At 43.1% G+C, this 22,961-nt stretch overlaps 1 protein-coding gene across 1 annotated transcript in view; it reads right to left on the reverse strand.

Moving 5' to 3' along the window:
• Positions 1–21,343, reverse strand: part of zgc:109889 (uncharacterized protein LOC553542 homolog) — a 41,505-nt gene extending 20,162 nt beyond the window's left edge. The window contains 2 exon segments of the mRNA XM_040141162.1: positions 968–1,112; positions 21,308–21,343. Coding sequence (XP_039997096.1) covers positions 968–1,100 — 133 coding nt within the window. The 5' untranslated portion in view covers positions 1,101–1,112; positions 21,308–21,343.
• Between the last annotated feature and the right edge of the window lie 1,618 nt (positions 21,344–22,961).

Below are 22,961 nucleotides of genomic sequence, written 5' to 3' on the forward strand. Positions count from 1 at the left end.
TTTTTTTCCTCCTTCCTTTTTCAAGTTTCTGTGTAGTTTGTATCAAGTGTGCAGATAGTTAATGTTCTCCAGCTGTAGGGTTTGTGCAAGCGTGTATTTTTAGCCACGCTTGAAGCTTGGCTCTCAGGACGGCAACGCTTGTCGGTCAGAAGCAAACGTTAGCATAACAGGACGCTAAACTAAGACAGTGAACCACATAAACATTAGCCGCTAATTATCAGAATGTTATATTGTCTTTGTGAGCACATAAAAAATGTGGTGATGTAGTGACTACTTGCAGGGCAAGCTGTTTAACTGCTGTAGATTGCGAGCTAACTGCTAACTTGCTAGCTAGCCTTGCTCGCGCTTGTCGGTCACGATGGCTCCTGGAGATTCTCTCTAAGTTCTCTCCACTGTTCTGTTGGGCCCTGGCATTTTGCTCACTATTGTAGACCATTTTGTTTGGTACAACAGTTACTGAAGAGGGAAAACAAAGCTTGTTTACGGCCAGCTAGCACACTTGCAACAATAATCTGCGCTATGGACTCCTGTCTTATAACTGCCTGCAAACCAGTGCTCTGTTGTGGAGCACTTAGTACTCTGACGGAGGAGGTTCAATTAAAGCTGATTTTGCAACACAGCTATGGTAGCTTCTCTCATTTTTTGACTCTCCAGCTCGGCGCCCCCTCAAAGTTCAGCACTGTCAAGACAACTTGCTATTGCAAGTTCACCAAATTTGAACTCGACGCCAACAATTTGCGAGAATTTATTTCTCCTCATGAGCAAATCCACTAATTTGGGTGATTTCATTGGAATGGACTTGACCTTCAGTTGCCGTTTCCAAGAGATGAAGTCATGTTAGCAGATGAAGTCCTAAAATCCACAGGCATTCATGACAAAGAGCCAAGGTGTCTGAACAAAAACTTCTCTCTTTACAAATTCCTTCATTACATATGATTTTAAGTAAACAATTGTAGTGTATACTCACTCAGACTGCCCAGTTGTTTGATGATGGCTGCCAGGGTGCTGTTGGTGACACACTCCAGCTCACTGGTCACCCCATCTGGCAGTGCCCCACGGCACAGGTGCCTGGGCTCGATGTTCCTCTTCACCAACGGCATGCTGGTCTATGCCTGAGGAAAAGGCAGAGAGGAGAGAGAGGCGATTGGCTTGTGGGGAGAATCAGCCATCCGCTGCTACCTGTAACGTTTTACGACATTAGATCCTAAATACGTTCTGACATCCCCAAAGCTACGCCTGAAGCTGCTTGACTGAGTTCTGCTGTGTATCTTCTGACATTTGTTAACCTGCTGTGGCTCATTATTTCAATTCCCCTGCGTAAAATAAGTACATTAGCAACACCCCGGCTCCACGCTGACAGATAAGAAAGAAAGCTGAGGAAAAATGGGTTGGTGATCAGCTGTGAGTCCTGATGGAGATGACGGTGTCATGTCGGCCGTGGGGCACAGTCGCTCATCACGTTGCTTAATGTCACGTGGCTGGGATGAGCCAGGAGCCAAATGATCCGGAAAGAGGTTTTCTAAATAGTGCTAACGAGCCGCAAATGTAGCCAGAGAGACCACAAGGGACAGAGAGAGAAAGAGGAATGGGTAGAAGATGTGAGAATGACTAAAAGACAGAAAGAATAAGAGGATGAAAGAGCTATAAGCCAGTGACAAATAAGAGAGGCTCTGCTAGGAAAAAATACGGTGTCGGTGTATGAAAGAGAGTGACCATTCTACAGGGGAAGAGCTACATACAGATCCAGCACGCCATATCACGTGAGACAGGAGCTCACTGTGCTGGGTGAAAGAAAAGTTATGAGAAGAATGGAAAGAAAATGGGCATGTCATAAAAGAATCGCTTTCCAAAGGATGGAAAGTGATGACAGGCTTAGAGTTTAAACCTGCTTTCATATTTTTGATATCAGCATTGAAGAAAATGACTCAATAAATTGTGGAAAGGTCACTCGTTGTTGTAAATCTATGGTCTGCACCTTTACTGCATTGTAACGGCAACGCACATCTGCTAAAAGAATGAAATGTAACATAAGTACACATTGCCAAAAAAAAAAAAAAAAAAAAAAGCACTTAAAAAAAACACATACACATAGGAATGTCAAAATGGTGAAGGGAGCTGCTCGTCAGTGAACTGAACCTATCAACCTCTGACATCTGTTCATTCTCCGCCTTCTGGTATCTCCTTGAAATATGCAACTATAGAATTAAACTGACCATCTTTTAGGTTAAAGTTTGCAAATTTTGGGATAAACTGTGCAATTTTTAGGTTAAAGTAAGACTTTTTTTAAGTTGAAGTGCGCACCTAATGCTTATAAGTGTGCAACTTTTCGGTTGAAGCACAGTTTTTTGTTTTTTTTTAAGGTCGAACTGTGCAACTTGTGACCAGGGTTCTGTTAAGTTTTAAGATATTTTAAGTTGAGGTGAGCAATTTTGGGGTTGAAGTGTGAAACGTCTGGGTTATCCTCTTGCGCCGAAAAGATTAACGTTGCGGAAACGGTGGGACTCTTCCAAGTAGGAAAATAAACGGGAGCCTTAAAATACAGCAGTATGAAGAAGAGGATAGAACAGAACTGGCCAATGGAATAATACAGTTCCTCTCCAGTGATCAGGAAATTTACACACCAATGACAGCCGATAAAAGTAGATGCAGCATTAATTTTGCCCCTGCTCCTCAAGGCACATTATCGTGACAGACACAAAAGAGAGAGAAAGTGAGGAAGAGAAGTTGGATAAAAGAGAGTGAGAGCTACTGACAGAGCCGAACACGTGAGAGGAAACCGCTCAGCTCTTCTCAGTTTGGAGTGAACTCTCTATGTGGGACACGCTTGTTATTTTTGGGCCATGATTTTGTGTGTAAGTGTGCGCATGTGGCACGTGTGTCTGTCTCGGAAACTGAAGTGTGTGCGACGTCTTGGTGTGTGTGTGTGTGTGTGTGTGTGTGTGTGTGTGTTCTCACTGTGTGGACGTGAAAGAGTGCGATAGGTGTGTGTGTGTGTGTGTGTGTGTTCGTTCCCGGGTCAGTGCTCTGGAAACGTACCATTCTCACGCTCTCTCCCATGCTCCTGATACAGTCTTTGGCACAATAATATTTCTGGGGTGAGAGGAATGAAGCTGAGACAATGGAGGTAAACAAAAGCACAAGAAATCGCTGCCAGAATGTGTGTGTGTGTGTGTGTGTGTGTGTGTGTGTGAGAGTGTGTTTGAACACTGGATCTTGATTTAAAAAAAAAAAAAAAAAAAAAAAAAAAAAAAGACATGCTCGTACCTGTGTGCCATGTCAGTTCTGAAGTCAAACACAGACCGGGACAGACACACACACACACACACACGCACGCACACGCCCAAAATGCCCGTGTTTGTGTGTGCTCGCCTGCTCCTTAATTTGTTTGTCCAGACTGAACAACACACGCCAACTTTCATAAAAAGTGACTGGTTTGTCCTCTTTACGTTTCTCCCACACGCTCTCCTGCTCTTCCTCCCTCTAATAGCTTCTGACATTCAATTACACAAACCACCCCAGATTGTGCCGGCTTTTCTTAAGAGTGTTATCGAGCTTCCCTGAGTGTGAGTGAGAGTGTGCGTGAGAGAGAGAGAGAGAAAGACGGAGAGAGGGAGAGAGAGAGGGGGGAAGCCAGTATCGACCCCCTCCTCCAGCTGTTGTAAATAATCTAACACCATGGCTGTTTAATAATACATACACACACACTCCTCTTCATCCTCCATTGCCGCATCAATAGCTGCTCTTCATTTCTTATTTGTCTCATCTGTCTGAGCCCCCCCCCCTGCTTTCCTGCATGTATTCTCCCTCTAGAACCTCTCTCCATATCTGCCTGGTTTCATTAGTAAATCAGTAAGGGTGAATCGCTCTTCCTCCGACTCCCCCGGCGTCTAACACCGAGCGGGTATTCCCCGACTCGGCGCGGATCCGAGAGTGTGTGCGTTTCTGTCGGTGGGCGTGTGCTCAGCGCAAGATAGCAGGGGGATTGTGTGTGATGGGTGCTGGTGTGAGTAGTAGATGTTGAGGCCACTTAGTCTGGTTTCGTGATGTAGGGTTTACATGCGTGAAATGAGGCAGATCCTCCCTTTCTCTGGCACACACCTCGCAGAAACACACAGAGACAGACACACACACACACACACACTGCATTTTGACCCAAAGGCACTTAGCCTCTTCAGACAATCCCATTCAGGTCAGCTGCAGGGCACAGTGACATCAGCCTGGTGAGCTACACTCCTGCTACAAGGACACCAGAGGCCCGGAAATCGGAATGAGGGCCAAACGCATTTTCATCTCAAGAGCTGTGGTGCATTGCTCAGTCACGATATGTCCTGATAGAGAGGCTGCACTACACACAGAGAAGTCAGTGAAAGGGAGTGAACGGATATTTCTGGGTGACCACACATAGCTCTATCCAGGAAAAAAAACGTTCAGAGTCGCACTGGGATCAGTCCACAGATGGACTGTAGGTTGACCAATATCAGCTTGCTGTCTTTCACAGCCTCCGAGACGTGTAAAGGTGATCGGGCACGAAGGACCAGAGATGGATTTCCGTGACAGGATTGACAAGGTATAAAAAAAACAACAAAACAAAACAAACAACCCAAAAGCCATGCGCACAATTTAATAATACAAGATCTTGATTTAGTAATATGTGCTCTCTAATGAATAATTCGTGCTCTTGATTTGGCATAATTTATCACCTTCATGTCAGTAGTCTTGCCTTGCACGTACCCTTCACGCTCTCACTCTGGATCGCCTGGATCTAATACGGTACTATGCTGAACCTGGACTCAGACGTGTGGATACACTTTCGGGTGCTGGCTCTTAAACGGAAGGATGTGTTATCGTTGAGGTCCCTTGAACAGATTTCTACAGGGAAACGGATATAAAACCGTCGGCGATACCGCAGATGGCATCCAGTTCATCAAAAAAACTCAGCTTCATAAATATCTTCTTCAAACAAAGAAGGGAGGAAGTAAAATATGTAACAAGCTATTAGATTCAATTATCAGATTGAGAGCATGAATTCTTAAAATCGGGCAAACAAAATTTTTTTTTTTGTATCTCCACAACACCTTTCGGGATCCGTACAACAGCAGTTGTGTCATGCTGTAGACGTTGTCAACACAGGTAAATCTGGCGTGTTGAGTTTTTCTGTTTCTGAAGGAATTTCACGAATCATTTGTCCTCCACTACGGGAAACACTATGAGCAACAAATAGTCAAGCGTGATAGCAATTTTCATTCCCAACAACCACCGTGTGTCGGGCCGGATCGGGCCATTTATATGCTGACATTGTTTAGTCCTGATCCCGGGATTGGGTTGAAAAAAAACAAAACACTGCAGAGAAGGCCCCTGCACTGACATAAATGATCCATACGGTGTAATTTGTACCAAATGCAGCAGGATCAAGGGCCATTTACAGCCTTTGATTTGGTACACACTATTTAAGGCTTTTGAAGACTTTGAGGACACAGCGAATTAACGAGACGACGAGAGGGGAGAGGGAACGGAGCGAGAAGTGTGTCGTGGAGCCATGGGAACGTTGTCATGGCAACGCACCGAGGAATCCGCTCCGCTGCTGAGAGAAGTGGAACTCGGCGGGACTCCGAAAATAGTATGAAAGAGATGGACAGAATAAGGGGCCTGGGAGAGATGGAGAGAGAGAGAGAGAGAGAGTAAAGAGTTACATAAAGGAAGGAAAATTAAATGTACAGACTTTAAATTCTAAGCAAATCTCCATCCCGGATTTATGACAGTTTGACACCTGCACTTACGCAACAAAGGAGAGTTTAGGGCGCAGCACTGACATAGCAACATATGATCCTCGCTAACAGTTCGGGAAGTCAATTCCTGAAAGACCACTTCAGATCAAAGATTCATGACAAGATAAATAAGTTTGATGACACCGCAGAGCAAAGTTGCAGCCGCATGACTTACCCCGTCAGAGACTGTTAGCCGCCGTACACTAGCGTCTTGAAAGATAAGGTTACGGTTATATTTCTGCAGCCTCTGAGTTTGTCGCGAACTCATCATTTCACTTCACCTCTCTGCAAAATCTATGAGCCATAATGGTGCAAACTGTACGAAGTAAAAAACAAAACTAGAGGAAATAGCGGGAAGCTTAAAGTAGAGCCATTCAATAGAGGTGCTGAAAGTCGTTACTTTTTTTTTGTTCTTGCTGAGATTTAGCTGGGAAGATCGATACCAATCTCCCGCCTGCCCATTACATATGAAGCTACAGTTAGCAGCAAGCTAGCTTAGCTTAACATAAAGACCAGAAACCGAGGGAAACAGGTAGCCTAGCCCTGTCCAAAGGATAATAAAATCCGCCTAGCACCTTTAAAGCTCACTGATTAGCGCGTCATAATTTTTTTGTTTAATTGGCATAAAAACCAAAGTGTAAAAATGACGAAGTTGTGGTTCTACGGGGGGTATTTGACATTTTGGCTGCGAAACAGTGACTTCCTGGAGTCTTGCCGCCAAGCCAAGTTAACCATCTCCTGGCTGATTTTGCTACCTTTGGACGGAGCCAGGCAAGCTGTTACCCCGTTTCCAGTCTTTTTATTTTTTATGCGCTAACTGCTACACTGGCTAGCTTCGTCTTTAAAACCATAAAGCATCACTGTTGCCAGGCAACGCACTCTTCCATTGGTGATTTTCATGTTTTAACTGAAACTGATGACTACATATTCCTCTGAAAAGGTTTTCAAGAATTTCAGGCCTATTTCAGGCAAATTTCAAAATTCCTTAGATAACCAGAAAAATGCAAGATCGCTACAAGGTTGTTTTTGTAGTTCCTGAATTTTTATTCCAATTTTGAGCAGTCGCTGTGGGTGAGATGTATTATAATACATGCCTATCTATGATGTTTTGTCAAATGCTGTAAAGTAAAATTAAAATGGTGCATCGATCCCTGAATCATCTGGTTTATGCATGTCACAATGCACAAGTTAGGCTGATGGCTTCTGGTATCTGAGCTGCCATTTTCTGACCAGAAGGGCACTTTGACACCCACTGCAGGTAGGTTAGACCATGACACGACTAATGTGCTTGTCTGGGAAACCATCCAAAGTTCACCTTTTGGTCACGCCACACTTCCCGCCCCCCCGTCTGTATCTACATTAAACACCTCTTCCTACTCTTATACATCCTCCCTTCCTCCTCATCTTGTTTTGATGGCTGCGGGTACAATGCAATACCCACAGTTGGGTACAGTTGTAAGTCGGATAAGCTGACTGCAGCCTGAGGAGGTGCTGAGATGCTGGACCAAACATCACCCCCGGTTTGGCTGTTGCACCCAAACATCTCCCCAGGGAGCGAACTAGAAGACTTTGTCTGGTTTTAAACTCTAGTCAGAAATGCAGTCACTTTGTACCGTTTTTAATGCATTGTTAGGAATATAATCAAGTAGAACGTACACTATTCATTTCAGACATTTCACATGAATTGCTTTTACATGCAGGAGTCCGTGTTTGTGGGAGACAGTACTAATCACTGTCCTTAACCAAACTGCTCATTCCCGCAGGTGGTCGGGCAAGCATCAGCTAATGCTATTACTGCTCCGTCTGCTCGGCCGTACAGACCTTAAGCACAAAAAACCCACATGATGACGGACACACACACCTCTCCTACTGTGCCACACCGAGCTGAGTCTGCCTCGGTCTGCTCCGAGAAAGGCTGGCAACCCGCCCTCCGCCCTGTCTCACTCATCCCTCTTCTCCTGCTCCATAGGAGGCCCCTTGTATAATCACAGCTAATTAGCTCTCTACAGTAACTAATGGAAATGACAAGCGCTGACTCTTTATGATGACATAATTAGATGATATACCGCATGAGGGACCAAGTTATATTCCCGGTATTGCAACAGCTAGCTGTCGCTGTACACCGTTATCACCAATGACTATCAACGCATAATGTGACACACTATATGCAAGCATGGGTATATCCTTCAAGGGGTAATGTACATGCTTGTAGTAGATCTGCTGCACAGCGGCTTCTCTGAATGGCAGTCTGTGGAGTGAAGGCCATCTAACACTGTTGAGAGCAAACCCGAATGCTTTTTTGGGAACTCAGAATAAAACAACCTTATTTTAAGATGAAACCCCCCCCCCCACTTAAGAGTTGATCCAGCATGGACTTGTTAGGGGGCTCCCGAGGAGACTGTCTACCAAATTCTTCTGACCCACAGACAGACATGCGCTCGCTCACTGTGGTTAAACATGAAAATTACAAAAATGGTAGCTGGTAGCTGCTTTAATTAAAGTTTTATATTGCAAATGCGAGCTTGATTTATCAGTATAGTGATATTGTCAGAATTGGGGTGTTCATAGAGGAGGCACACTAGTTACATTCAAGGTACTAATTACACTTTTTTTGCACTTAAAGCTACATGGATATTTGAAATGAAATACAAAAAAGGTACAAAAATTAGTCATCGCTGGGGTGGTACCTCTTAAAAAAAAAATATTCTATACCTTTTCATTTTTATTATTAACCATTGCATAACTTCTTATTTAATAAAATGAAGCACAACATGGGCCGGCAAACCACTTCCATATAGTGGTCAGACCAACGCTAGGACACGCAATACAGAATATAAAGTCGCTCATTCAAACCTCGCTCTTTACTTTTTAGCACCAAACCAAAAGTGCATTTCTGTCACTTGGAATCACAAAAGATTCCTGTAGGTGTAAAAGGTGACATCAGTGACAAGCATTTCTACTGTTTCAGGTGCATCCCCGTGTGCTGTGTTCTCTCTCCTATGTTCTGATTGTACAGTATTGTGTAAAACACGCAGGCTAATTAGCACAAGCAGCACAGCTCATGTGTGAATGATGAAACAGCTGCTCAGAAAAAACGCTGGAAGGAGAAGGTATGGTTGCAAAGGTTAAGCTTATTTGGAATGCGGCTCATTTGGTGTAATTTGTACACTGTGCTTTGGAAATTTGTCGTAATTACTGAATTAAAAACCTTGTACCCCAAACAATTTGTACTTTTTTAAGGAACTTCAAAGAAAAAAAATTGTCTCCTTGTCAGTCTAAAAATCACCCACTGTTAGTTTATCAAGCGGACTCTGGAAAGGTTTCACCCAAGAGTCCAGAGATTGTTGGTAACTCTTTAGATTACGCCTAGCAACGCACCGTACGTACCAGTACATACTTGTAAACTCCCATAAGCGTGCAGCCTTTAATCCGACACGTTATCAGATGTTTCTCACGCCACAGAGAAAGAAAGAAAATGTAAAAATCTGAAAATTATCTATTTTAAAACGTTGCAAGATTTTGTATTTGGTGATAGTCGCGTAGCGCCATGCCACTATTTGAAACAACCCAACAGATCGCTTTGCTGGTTGGTCAATGCAACATTGGCTGAGATATCCTGATTTTGAAAATAAATAAATATAAACAAATAAATAAATAAAATAAAAAAGGTGTCTAGTCTCTCCAAATCTCCAAAACTCCAGCCGTACATTTCCCATAATGCCACTGTAAAAGTGGCTTTCTTGAGAACCTACTTGCCCACTACTTTTAAATCCCACACCTTGTAACACAGGCTTTTGGTTAAAACATGTTTAGACTCTGGCCTAAACTGAGATAACCCTGATGACATCACTACGACTCCATCAGGGTTAATCCCCCCCCCCCAAAATGTTGGAAAGCTTCCTCCAGAGCCACGAGAGGCATTGCAGTGTTTTACAAAGTGAGTAGTGCTCCTCAAGAATAACAAACTGAACTTCATGAGTAGAAGTGGAAGAGAGCACCTTTAATTCAAAAATTAAACAACAACTATTTTAAAATACTACAAATGAAAACCTACATTGTAAAAGAACTGATAATCCAGAATTAAAAGGAGAAAAGTTTTTCTACTATTTAAAGAACAGTTAGGACTTGGTTGAAATAAATAATGCTTTTACAAACACTTCAGACATACAGCACTAACAATAATGTAGGTTTCCAGTCCTTTAGACCAAAATAATTTGTATTAATTGCTGAGAATTTGCAAAATGGCGTTTGTTTTTGTTCTCTTAGAGGTCAGTTGGATGGGTTTTTCCAAACCAGAAAACCAGAATATTTTAAAAGCCACAGGAAAAAATTCAAAAAGGTCCCAACTCATTTTTTTTTTTACGACTGACAATTTTTGCATTACTACTCTTCTGGATCAGGCAAACCCCCCCCACCACCGTCCTCCCTCTCCCCCCCACTCTGGCATGACGTAGAGTTAATAGCAACCACTTTGATATGCATGTACTATAACAGCTAGGATTCTAAACCCAGGCCTGACCGACAGTCAGTGAGCACATAGCTATGAAAACAGGAAAGCGAGCCAAAACACAGTGACACAGAGCTAATGTTTTATTCTGAATCAGGATTGCTCTGGTTTTGCTCTGCGGTCCCGGGAAGCTCTACACTTGGTTGTACGCCAGATGTCAGCTCACAAAAGGCATCGGCGAATGAAGAGCAGAACGAAGCAGAAAATGAAAATTAAAAAAAGTGACCGGGATGATCTCTCAGCGGTATGAAAGACTAAATTCTAAGAAGAACAAGCCTCGTTTTGTTTGATGTCACCAAAACGGCAGAAAACGGCTTTTGTTTGATGTTGCTCTAAGCAGACTCGGGGTGATGATTTAAATATCAACTGCCATGATTCCAGTTACAGCTTCGTTTTAACCCCCACCCCCAAAACACTGACTCCCGCCTCCTTCTGGCCTCCTTTCTCCTCCTCTCTACCTCCATCCTACACTCTCTATCTCCCTCATGCCCGCTCCCTTCTCCTGCTTCTCCCTCTTTGATGTCTGTATTTCTTGATGCTCTCGGGTGAGGAGCCATTGTACAAAATGATCATAATTATGATGCCCCCCCCCCCGCTCGCTAATCCTCCCTAAAAACAAATTATGCAAAACAGGGCGGTAGAGGAGAGGAGCAGAGAGGAGATGAGAGATTTTACGCTTGCCTCTTGCTTCCTCTCTCTAGCTTTTTTTCTTTCTGGAGAAACTGCAGCAGGCTCTGTGGAGCGGTTGTCATGGTTTCTTTGGAAGTATTTTCATTTTTGGCTGGATAATGAAGTGATCAGAGGACTGAGAGAGACAGAAGAGAGTTTACACTGGGGCAATAAAGTTCTGCAAGAGATCTCCGTCACTTCATTAACTCTGGGGGATAATTGTGTGTGTGTGTGTGTGTGTGTGTGTGTGTGTGTGCCTACGGTACCTCTGAATGCAGATGGAGTGTTCTGAAACAGCCACTTTAATGGAAGGTGAATAAAACGTGAGACAAAAAGAGCCAAAGGCACAATGACAAACACACACACACGCACACACACACACACACACACCATCTCTAGTCAAACAGTATTTGCAATTCATTAGCGGCATTTGTTTTTATCTGCTCAGTGTATCAGGGAGTCAGGGTTTATCATGAACAAACCGCGTGCTAACTTACAACCAAAACAAAACAAAACAAAAATAGACAAAAACCAAAAAAAAAAGGAAAAAAAGAAAAATATGTTATGAATATCTTTGTGCGTCTGTGTTGGTCTTGTATTGAATTATAGTCAGTTAGTGTCACCCAGCTGTTGCGATAGGGACGAGTACCTGTGTTTGCTCAGTGTGAGAGGTGTGGGCCCAATAAACTGGATTTAAAGCTGCTTTAAAGAAGCATAGTGGTGATTTTTTTTCTTGTAGTTTACATTCATATTTTAGATTAATGCAGGCTATTTTTCCTACCAACTGGTTCTATTTAATTTCAGAGTATAAAATATTAAGACATAATCCATCCATGAGCATTTACCTGTCGATTATTTTTTTAATTGTTATGGTTGAGCAGTAATATAGTGGTGTGCAGGGATCATTTTAAAACCTCTCCTTGGTGGTGTGTTCAAGGATGCTCCGAAATCTAAACATCAGTAGTTGGCTGCTGAAGACCACAGCATTCACAAGCAACGTTGTGGGAAGACTAAAAAAAGCTGTTTGCTGTGATTACTGTCCAAAATATCTGAAACCAATGGAAACCAAACTCTGACAGTTAGAAAACGATCTAAAATGTTTTATATTTTTTACATTTTAAAACAAAAAAAGGTGTGACTAAAACAATTAGTTCCTCAGAAAATCATGCCTTTGATACATCTTTTTTGGCAGTCCGTGCTGCTGACTGGGTTTGCTTGTGTACCTGACATACAGCATGTTATGATTTATCTGTTGTTAAAATCTAAAAATACAATGGAGAGATTTCAGCAGCGAATGTCCACGGGAATCCGGCATTTCTCTCAGCGTGGCCTTTGCTGTGTGTCGTAGCAACACCGCTCATTTTCCCCTAATAAGCCTAATATCATTTATCATTAAAGTGAAATAACTTCTTCTGCAGGAAAACGTGATAAAAACACGTCGTTTAGTTAAAACACGCAAAAATCACTTGTATGGTCCTTTAAAAAGCAGCTTTTACCTAAAAGTTTTATTTTTTATTAAAAACATTAAAAGGGTAAAATCTAAAGTTATTGAACGAAATAGCAGCTACTGTAGCAGCAACTTTCTATTCTACCCTCTTTTATACTCTCCTAATGTGGTTGGTAAACAGGTCAGCCACAGAATGAATGCAATGTTTCTGAACTGCACTCAGTCCTCTACCCTGTATGTGTGTGTGTGTGTGTGTGTGTGTGTGTGTGTGTGTGTGTGTGTCGTGTCGTGTCATGTGTGTGTGGTGAGAACTCTCCTTGTGCCCCTCCGCGATCCAGTCTCTCACAATTAAATGTGTTGGTCTCAGCACGATTGCAACAAGTCATCCGGCAGAACCATGTGACCTGAAAAACACACACACACACACACACACACACACACACACACACACACACACACACACACACACACACACACACACACACACACACACACACACACACACACAGGGCAAACTGGGTGTACTGGTGGACAGCAGGGCCCGGGCACTGGGATGAAGGCAGGGAGAGACAGGTCACATTAAGGCCGGGATGTGATGTGTCACAGTGTCCCAGATTCCCCGATCCCAGTTTAAACTGGGGAGGTGGGACGGGACGGAGACCGACAGGGTAACCAGTAAGATACAAAGCGTATCTAGCTCGGTGGCTAGTCCTTCTTGTTTTTATTTGGTGAACAAATGTCACCGTTTGCGTGGTTTTTTTTTTAGAAAAACAGTGACAATGTTTCTTTCTGTGGCAGACTCTGAATATCTATGAAAAACAGCTGTTGGAAATCAAAATCACTAGCTACATGCTACTCATGGAAAACCTGTTTTTGAAGCAAAGCAGACCCGATTAAATCATTCTCGTCAGGAAATCTGCTGTGTAAAGAGGGACATTCACATGTTTCCTGACCTTTTACAATGAGAATCTAAATAGCACAATGACATTTCTCTGGCCCCAGATCTGATTTTCCACAGAACTTAGCACAGTTAGAGTAAACTCTTATTGATTTTGATAGGTTCAAGAAATTATAGGGGTGAGCGATATGAATTAAATTCTCCATCACAGTACATGTAATTTTAGACTGCAATATTGAGTTTTTGTTAATTGGATTAATTACAGCAAGGAATATGTGATTGTGTTGTTGTTGTTGTGTGTTCGTCTTGCCTTGAGGCAGCCCATGAACGCAACATGACTGACTTTCCCCCCTAGTGTACTTCCCTGACAAGTTTTTCAAAATCACTTAATGTTGTGTGACAGGCTCACAGAAAAACTGCAACTCGGATTTTCTCTAGCAACATGTTGTGTGAGAGAACTGCACAAAGTAAGATATTTATGCACAAACACAACAGCCTTGACAGCCTGAACCACAAATGACAGAGGAGGGCCAATCCATCCTCGAAAACTGAAACTATACAGATTTGCCCTTTTTGCTCAAATGAAATCCTGCTGCGGAGTCGGCACACTTCTCCGCTTACAGGAAATGAGGAACTGAGTCCAAGCTGTCTGCTGAGCAGCAGTGAGGGAGGCTGCGTCCAGAGGAAGATTCACTCACCAGTTTGACATCTTCCACTTTTTCTGGTCCCTGTGGTATAAAAACACCACAGACCGTGATGGTTCTTGTTTCCAAAATTTGCTGATTTTGCCTGCATCACATTATAGTAAACTGTAAAATGGTAAACCCTCAGACCAAAAACACCTTTTGAAAACATCCCCTTGGGCTCTAGGAAACTGGGATGAAATCATTTTCTGATATTTTATTAGACCAAACAATTAAACAAGCTATCGAGTTATCCGGAAAATAATGGTAAGATTAATCAATAATGAAATTAACTGTTAGTTGCACCCCTAAGCATTCTAATCATCGAAGTTCCCAGAGCCCGATGCGGCCTCTTCAAAATACTTCTGTTTTCCCAACAACCAACTAAAACCAAAAATATCCAATTTACAATGAGATAAAAACACAGAAAATCAGCAAAACCTCAGATTAAAAAAAAAAAAAAAAAGCTAGAATCAAGAGATGTTTGGTATGAATTAAAGATTAAACAATTATCAGAACTGTTATTGATTAATTTCCTGTCCATTTCCACACCAATGGGATTTAGTTAAAGTGGAACCTCAGTCATTTAGTTTCATATTTTCCTTAAACTGAGCAACTTGCGAGAGACAGACTGGAAAGAAAAAAAAAAAAAAACAGTGGTCAAAATCAAGCATCAGAGGCAAAGATACTCTGACTTACATAAATATTTATATACAAACGGACTGGCTTCCAAGCAAAAGACTTGATTCCCCTTATAAATCCTTAAACCACAGGAGTTTTAAAGGTTAAAGATCACAAGTCAGTAAGCATACACTCTACTGAAGTGCCTCTGTGCAAGGCACTCAACGCTAAAAGCTAGCCTTTACCTAGCTAGCCCCCCCCCCCCGCGGAGAAGGGAAAAGACCACAGGGATCAATACAAGTATCATGTTACGTAAACGAGCTTCCCCCCATTTTAAAACACACTAGTTAACACAGTAAACACGTACACACTCTGAAGCCTGTGGCCACAGACAGACGCTTGAGGTCAATGCTGCGTCGAAAGCTTCGTCGATAAAACCACCGGCAACAACGGCGTGTGAACGCCCAAAACGCCGCCCATAGCAACCGTCGCCGCGGCGGGGCAGCCCTATCGATCACCATGTGAATGAATGAGCCTGGAAACTGCTGAGCAAGGATGACTGGGGGGGGGGCATGAAAATGTGAGGGTAGAAATAATGTGCGAAGACGTGGATGTTGAGAGGGAGAATTTAGTGTAAAATGAATCTCATACAGCAGCTTTAACATTTCTTTTTGGCTTAGCAACATCCACAAAGGACACACACACACAAAAGCAAACACACACACACACAGCTGCAGATTGAGGTACACAGTGCGCTGATCAGTGTCATTGTACAGTTGTAACACCGACGCAGATGCGCTGTCAATAGACTGGCCTTGCTTGCACTTTGCATCATCCCACCGAGGATAAAAAGACAACTAAAGCCGACACGGTTAAAGCAGCGAGGTCAGACGACCAGGTGGAGGAACGCCGCTGCAAATTTCTGGGGGGAAAATACAGCCTGGCAACGCTCCCAGCAGCGAGAGACAGCAAGAGTGCTTTAGAAAATATATATTTCCTGACAACAATAACGCTGAATAGTTCCCCTTCCTGTCTGCACCTGAAGGGTTGTGGTGCAGAAGTAACTTTATAATAAATGGGCTCGGGCAGTGCAGTCAGCAGTAGAAATAATGGAAATCGTGAAAGAGTTCATGCCAATGGAATTATCAGCAGAAAGACATGAGCAAGAAAGTCACAGAAAAAATATGTTCTAAAGCTTGGTTGTTTCTTTAACATCTGTAACATGCAAATCAACGGCCGCTGTAAACTTTCTTGTTGGCTTCCCCATTATTTATTACGACATTCACATTCATAAACTAGAAAACGCGCTCAGTGGAGCGCAGACCTCTGTCAAGGCCAATGTCTCCGAGTGCTTGCTCATGGGGGAATGTTGGGTCTGTGTAAATATAACCATATAGAGTACGGTCTGGAGCTGCTCTATATGAAAAGGGATAGCCTATGTTATAATTTAAAAAAAAATCGAAATGAAATTGAATCGAATGTCAAACCACACACCAGAGTTAAGAGAAAAAAAAAAAAATTCAATTCACAGTATATGATCCAGATCTGATCCCAAATTTAATGGGTTCTTCCCTGGCCCCTGCCCCATCCCTCCACCAAGTTCGGTGCAAATCTGTTCAGTAGGGTTTTGCGTAATCCTGCTGACAAACAAACACACGAAAAGACACGGGTGATCACACAACCTCCTAGGTGGAGGGACTGACTGTAACCGGGTTACTAGTGTGCAGGTAAACACACTTGGTGCATGATGGTGTATATATAAATGCAGGTTGCACTCTCTGGCTGAGAAAGGGATTCACATTTGATTTTGGTTCAACAGATCTGTCGTTAGAGTTACTAGGTGCTAGGAAAGTTTGAACATAATTACTTTCTGCCTGCAACTATTCGAAACGCCAATTAGTCCTCAACTCAGAAGCTCAAGTTAACTCGGCATTACCTCTTTAAAGTTGCTGTATGTACATTTTTATAGCATCCTTCAAGTTGTTCTTGGGGCACGAGTTTTAATTTGTAGAAAAATATGACGACTAGCAAAAAATTGGTGGAGTCTGTGTGTTGCTTTCAGCCCATTCATCTCAGTAGAGTCGGAAATTTTCGAAATTCTATATTTCGTAGCCTCAACTATGACCATTTTTCTGTAACTATCCCATCTGTCCGTGGGAACAGGGTGAAATGTACCGTATGGAAGAATCATGACAGACAGATCCTATTCAGTGTGTTGGATGGTTATTCAGACTATGAATAGCCCCGCAGCAGATCTCTAAGTGGCCACATCACTTAAGTCTGAGTGCGCACTGAAGAGGCTGCAGTGCATCTTCAGAGTTAATTCAAACCATTAGCCACAACGAGACACACTGAACATGTGTTCAAGGGAAAATCCGAGGAAGGCAGAAATCTGTTAAAAATAATACAATAAAATCCCACTTCCTTTCACCTGGAATCATTTAAACCTACCAGATCTGGTTCAAAGAAGAGGCAGAGGAACAGACTGGAGGTTCGGCAACAGAACAAGCTCCTCGGGGACGAAGAACAGAAAATGTTCATGAGAAAGAACATGCATCTGGAAAAAATATCATTTGTCTCCTGCCCAGGGACAGAGAGTCTCTCCTGGACGGCTGACTCCTGAAATACATATTATTGTGAAAACACAACGCTCACCCCTGGAATCCTAATCATCATCTGTGTTTCAGCAGAGAAACAGCTCAGCGCCCTTAAATCTCCAGCAAAGACTCTGCAAGGGGCTGGCAGACGAAAAGTACAGATTCATACAGTGAATCCAAGATGGGAGGTTGTTTTCAGGTTGGCAGCCAACCATTTCTGAGATTATATGGTGGACGTTATATGTGTTTACTCCTTGAGTGATGAAACCAAGAGCCCAGGCCTGAACCTAAACCAGTCGCCATTCAAAATCCACCGATGTTTGCGCTGAGGGGCGCACAAAGGCAACAAGTTCTTTGTTTACACCAGAGGAAAGAACGGTGACAGCTCTAAAACAAATCTTGCCTCAGAAAGACTGACAAAAGAACAAACACTGAAAAGTAAAGCAAAGGGAGACGGGCCAAAGCGATCCAGCGTGTTTGATATTCGTTTCTGAAATTGAGGATCGTAAACACAGTCCCGGTATAGAACATGAAGAAAGTCCTCCTCGTGGAAGTTGTATAGGATGTGACTCAAAGCACGGCTGAAAGTGTTTATAAAAAGGAAACTGCAGGAAAGATGTCAACTGAGCTCCAAAGGACTATGTCCTCTAAAATGTTACTGTGATGTATGAAACATCCAGAAGTACCTGAAAGCCCTGACTGTTGAAACAATAATTCATTCAGTTCATCAACAGATAATTAACTGATTCAAAATTTAGGGCATTTATTAAGCAAAAATGGCCAAACAAATTTTTTGTCATTAAAAATAGAGAATGTCTGGGGTTTTCTTTTTCTTTAATCTGACGAAGTAAGTAACCTTAAGGTGTTACACTGGCTCTGCTAACACAATTATCATTATTTTTGACATCTGACAAAGTATATCATTTATCAATTACAAGAATAGCGAGACATTTTGTGGAAAAAAAAACAACCCATTCACTTTCTTGCCAAGAGTTAAACGAGAAGATTGACACCAGTCTCGTGTCTTCAGACTATTTATGAAGCTAGCTCCAGCGGGGCGACTGAGGTAGCCTAGCATACAGACGGGAAGCACGAGGAAAAAACTAGTCTGGCTCAGTCCGAGTTTAAGTGTCCACCTACCAGCACCTCTTACATAACACTATAAAACAAATTAACAAAAAACACAGTTATACATTTTACGGTGAGTTACTTTTCTTGCTAGGCTGTAAGCTAAGCTCTTAGCTCCAGAGCTAGCACCACACTGATCTCTCAGCCAGACAGTCAACACACGTTTCCCAAATGTTTCCCAAATGTTTAACTCTTCTTTTAATTGTGAATATTATTCATTACATGACCCGAATCAGTGGAATTAATGACTACAAGTAATTTGCTAAATTAGTTCAGCTGTTTTTGGATCTCAGTTTGGAACAGGCCTCCTCAAAACAAAGTCCTAATTTCAGTGTATTTACACATTAAAAATGTATTATTACTATTGAGTCCCTACCATATTGTGGGCTGTGGTCAGGGCAGAAAAAAATAAAATTAAATTAAAAAAATAAAAAAATAAAAAAGGTAAATGCAAGCCAACTAGAAATTCCTTTGGGAAAATTGGGAATTGTGCATCTAAAAAAGCCTCAGAAAAACCAGAAAAATGCCCTTTGTGCTCTCAGCAGAGATCATGCCTTTGTCAGGCGGCAGAGCATCACCACTCCTTTGTCTTTGCTTAAATCCCTGAAGTTAAAAAACCGTGTGTGTGTGTGTGTGTGTGTGTGTGCGCTTGTGTGTGTGTACAGTCATGCATCCATGTGTGTTGTGTGCTGGGTTCCCTATTTGAGCGTTCGGGCCTATTTAGCGCTCGGCTTTCTTCGCACTCCTTCCTCGACGATTTGCTTATGTAAGGAGTCAGCGCAGGCTTGTGTGAGCACCGTCACTTATGAATACACTCGGGACCGTACAGCCGATTCTCACTCACACTCACACTCACACTCACACTCACACACACACACACACACACACACACACACGCACGCACGCAGAACGGAAACCTAATATCTAATCACTGTTCACCCAGGCTGGAGTCTGGACTTGAAAGGACTCAGTTGCTGTTCCCAGCATTGGTCATTCCACTTCCTGAACAGTTTAGATTGGCAGGTCCCTCGCAATTATCTACCATCCAGTTATAATGTTAGTGTTGTGTCAAATGTACTTTGCGGCTTGTATGTTAAAAGTCCTGCGGTAACGTTATAAAAATAAAACACACAATGAATAATGAGCACCCCGTGAGCACCCCAGTTGTTTGGCGATCCAGCAACAACTGCTACAATCCTCCTCTATGCTGACTTCAGTGGAAAAAAAAAAAAAAAAAAAATTGTCCTAACTGCAGATCATTGGTTTACACGATAAATTAAAAAAAAAAAGAAAGAAAAAAAATCCCAGTATGATACTTCGCTGATCAACAGGGTGATCGGAGGTCAAGCTCAGCACTGGAGGAGGAAAGCTGGAGCTGGGAGAGATCCTGTGCCAAGCTCAAGGGCCCTTCTGCCGGGGCGGCTGCTCGCCGCGAAAGGGGGGTCCGAGCCTCAGCCTGTTGAACGACCTGCCGCGCTATAACAGGCCTCGCAAGTAAGGCCCTGTTTCAAACCCCCGAGACGGAACCGCTTTTAACTGGCCACAATAAACTGTGTCAGAGTTGGAGACATTCGAGCCGTTTTGGAAACAGTTTATCTGGAAAAAGATCATCAGGGAGATTTTTTTTCAATTTGCTTCGACAGGGGTTCGGGGATCAGGCGAGGGAGGCTCGGAAAAAGGAAATAATCAGATGGCGGAGTGAAAGGACCTCGACGAATTCACCTTCTCACGTCTGAATATGGGGAAGCAACTAATGGTAAATTTGCGTAATCGATTAATCTGCTAACGATGACTAATCACATTACTGTTTCAGCTGTTGTCCTGCTGTAAGCCAACGTTGGCTGATCACTTTACCGGTTCGATAACACATCTGAACTGAACAACGTAATTTCTTGCGAATGCGCTTCGGATCCTTATTTGATCATTTCCCTGTGTTTGCTTCCGGTAATGTCAAAACTCAATGAGACGAGTGCTTCATCTCTCCCCCTTTTTACTCCGAGATGTATTTTAAGCGTCAACTTTCCCCCTTGTTCACGTCAAATATCACGAAGTTACGACCGTGTCCGCCTGGAACCGGATTCCAGCAGGGCCTTTGGGCAGGAGAAGCAACAAGCAAATGGCAGCAACAGGAGCAACATCATCATCATCATCATCATCATCAGCAGCAGCAGCAGGAGCAAAAAGAGCCACAATAATAAAACTTGACACAGGTCGGTTGTGTGGCTGAAGTTGACACCAGAGGCAGGGCAGCACTGAGTCTAGGAGGCCTACTAATCCATGTCCACGATGAAACATAATACATTGCACATGTGGTCCAGAAGAATTTACACATGGTGTTCATTTCACAGCGTTCTACTACACGTCCGAAACCTGAACGATTTCTAACACAGAAGAACATATAAGACACATAAAACGTGTGTGTGTGGGGGCTTCGGGGTGCAAACATCCTGTCGTTGAAGACCCGCAGTATCTCTAAACCGAACTCCATGCGAAAAACGTGCAATTTTAGCAAAAAACCGGCGGAACGGATCCCTGCCGCAGACTAATCCCCCCCCCGCACACCACCTGTGTAAGCCCCGCTGCTCTCTTGCCGAGTCGACGCAGACCCGCGAGCTCGCTCGCTGCCAAATCCTACGACTCGCTCCACCGACCGGTGACATTTTGTTGCAGGCGGGTCGGAAGAGACACCTGACCGGTGCGATGGAGGCGACGGTCACGATCACAGAGAGGGGAGGGGAGGAGGAGGGGGGGGGATTAGAGTAAAAACGGGAGGATTCGGCAGAGACACAGGCTCCGATTAAAGCCCATGCAGCTCAGCCCGCCGCCTTTCCACGGGCGCGGGTACATTGTGTTTTCTGCGTGTTGGTGTACGATACGATGCAATAACAATAACAAACGCGCCCTCCCTCCACGTACGTGCTCCCCACGGGAGGCATGCGTCCGCGCCATCGCCGTCACATGCCAAGCCGATTTAGAATCCGGTCGGATTTACCTGGCCTCACCTTCTTCCGCTCCTGCTGCTGCTGCTGCTGCTGCTGCTGCGGCTGCGGCCGCTGCGTCTTCCTCTCTCGCCTGTCTGAATGGTCCTCTGTCCGTTCCGTGTCCTCCTGCTCCGCGGTTCATTCCAGCCCGTCCATGTTCGCAGCTCGGAGCGGCAGGGGCTGGATGGACGGAGGGACGGGGAGAGACGGGGGAGGAGGCGGCGGATGCGGACGAGGAGGAGGAGGAGGTGGAGGTGGTGGAGGTGGAGGCGGAGAGGAGAGAGAGCCTTTGAAGTGAGGAAGTCTGGGGCCCAGCTCGAGACCCAGCTGCGTGGACTGGATTTATGTCGTTTCCAAGGCAGCGTCCGCCGACCCGAGGAGCGTCAAGCCGCAGCCTATCACAACGAAAGAACACTTCCGTTTGACATTTCAAAAATAAAAGTCTCGACTTAAACTCACAAGAGAGAGCTGAAAAAATGGGAAACTATTCTTAAAAAAAAAAGAAAGAAAAAACTTCAGATTTTAACATTTATTTACAGTTGTACTTGCATCACAGATTCACACATTTTGTTTCATCTGCTCTGCTGTTTTCATCCTGAATCGGTTGTAAGTTTTGTTCGTTAAGTCGTTTTAGCCTGAGTTTGAATCCAGGGACGAGAGAAATACCATGTTTTTCCATATGGAATTCAGTTTAGAAATGGGTCTTAAACCACAGAATGAATGGCCTTAAATATGCACGCCTTAAATATCTCTACAGGATATTTTCGATTGCATATTAAACGATAGTCTATCTTTACATTTATTCCAAAACTACATAGAAAAATGTGCCGTTTTTGACAAAGGATATAGATTTAGAGAGTCACAATACATTAGTTGAACGTTTACCTGTAAAGCCTCTGTTACGCAAACAGACAAATAAAAAAATAAAAATAAAATTTTACATCAATATAAATATACAGTATAAAAATGCTCACGACGCCTGTTTGCTTTTCTTCTTGTTTCTCTTCCACCACGAGCATCTGAAAGGTTTTTTTTAAAATTTATTTCTTTATCTATTAATGGCAAGTTTAGAATTATTAACAAATGCACTGCTTCTGATTTTATCTGTCATCCCTTTTCCACAAGAAATAAAACTCATGTCTTGATTTGTTTTCTGAGACATCTGCTGGTGAAAGTTCTACTGTGTAAATACTTGCACTGAAGGGGAAGATGCAGCTTAGTTGAGCCCATATTTTAATAACTTATTTTGGTTTTTATTGCCGACATGTATAAAATCTGTGAGTTATGGAAGTAAGCTTTTGGTAGCAGAGGTTAAACCCTCTATGTATATACAGTATGTATGGAGTAGGGGGACCATGACAAGGATTCATTGTATTTTCACATTTTAAACACACAGAAGCTCTTAGCTTTAAACTCGTAAAGGTAGGCGAATCAATGCATATTGTCACTGTCATTCAGTTTGGTTTTTATCTGGATCAGTTTTTTTTTTTTTTTAAACCAATCACCTCGCTTAACTTCTCACTTCCCTCTGGTAATTTTTTTGTATTCGTGCTGCAGCTCTGTTGATGAACTGAGTGCACAGAGTTCCCACAGAGCTGACGCTACAAATAACCTGCGGTTGCTGCAAGGAAGCCTCTTTCCAAATGATCACATTATGACATTAAT

Source organism: Xiphias gladius, chromosome 12 (genome assembly GCF_016859285.1).
Source record: "Xiphias gladius isolate SHS-SW01 ecotype Sanya breed wild chromosome 12, ASM1685928v1, whole genome shotgun sequence".
Lineage (NCBI taxonomy): Eukaryota > Metazoa > Chordata > Actinopteri > Istiophoriformes > Xiphiidae > Xiphias > Xiphias gladius.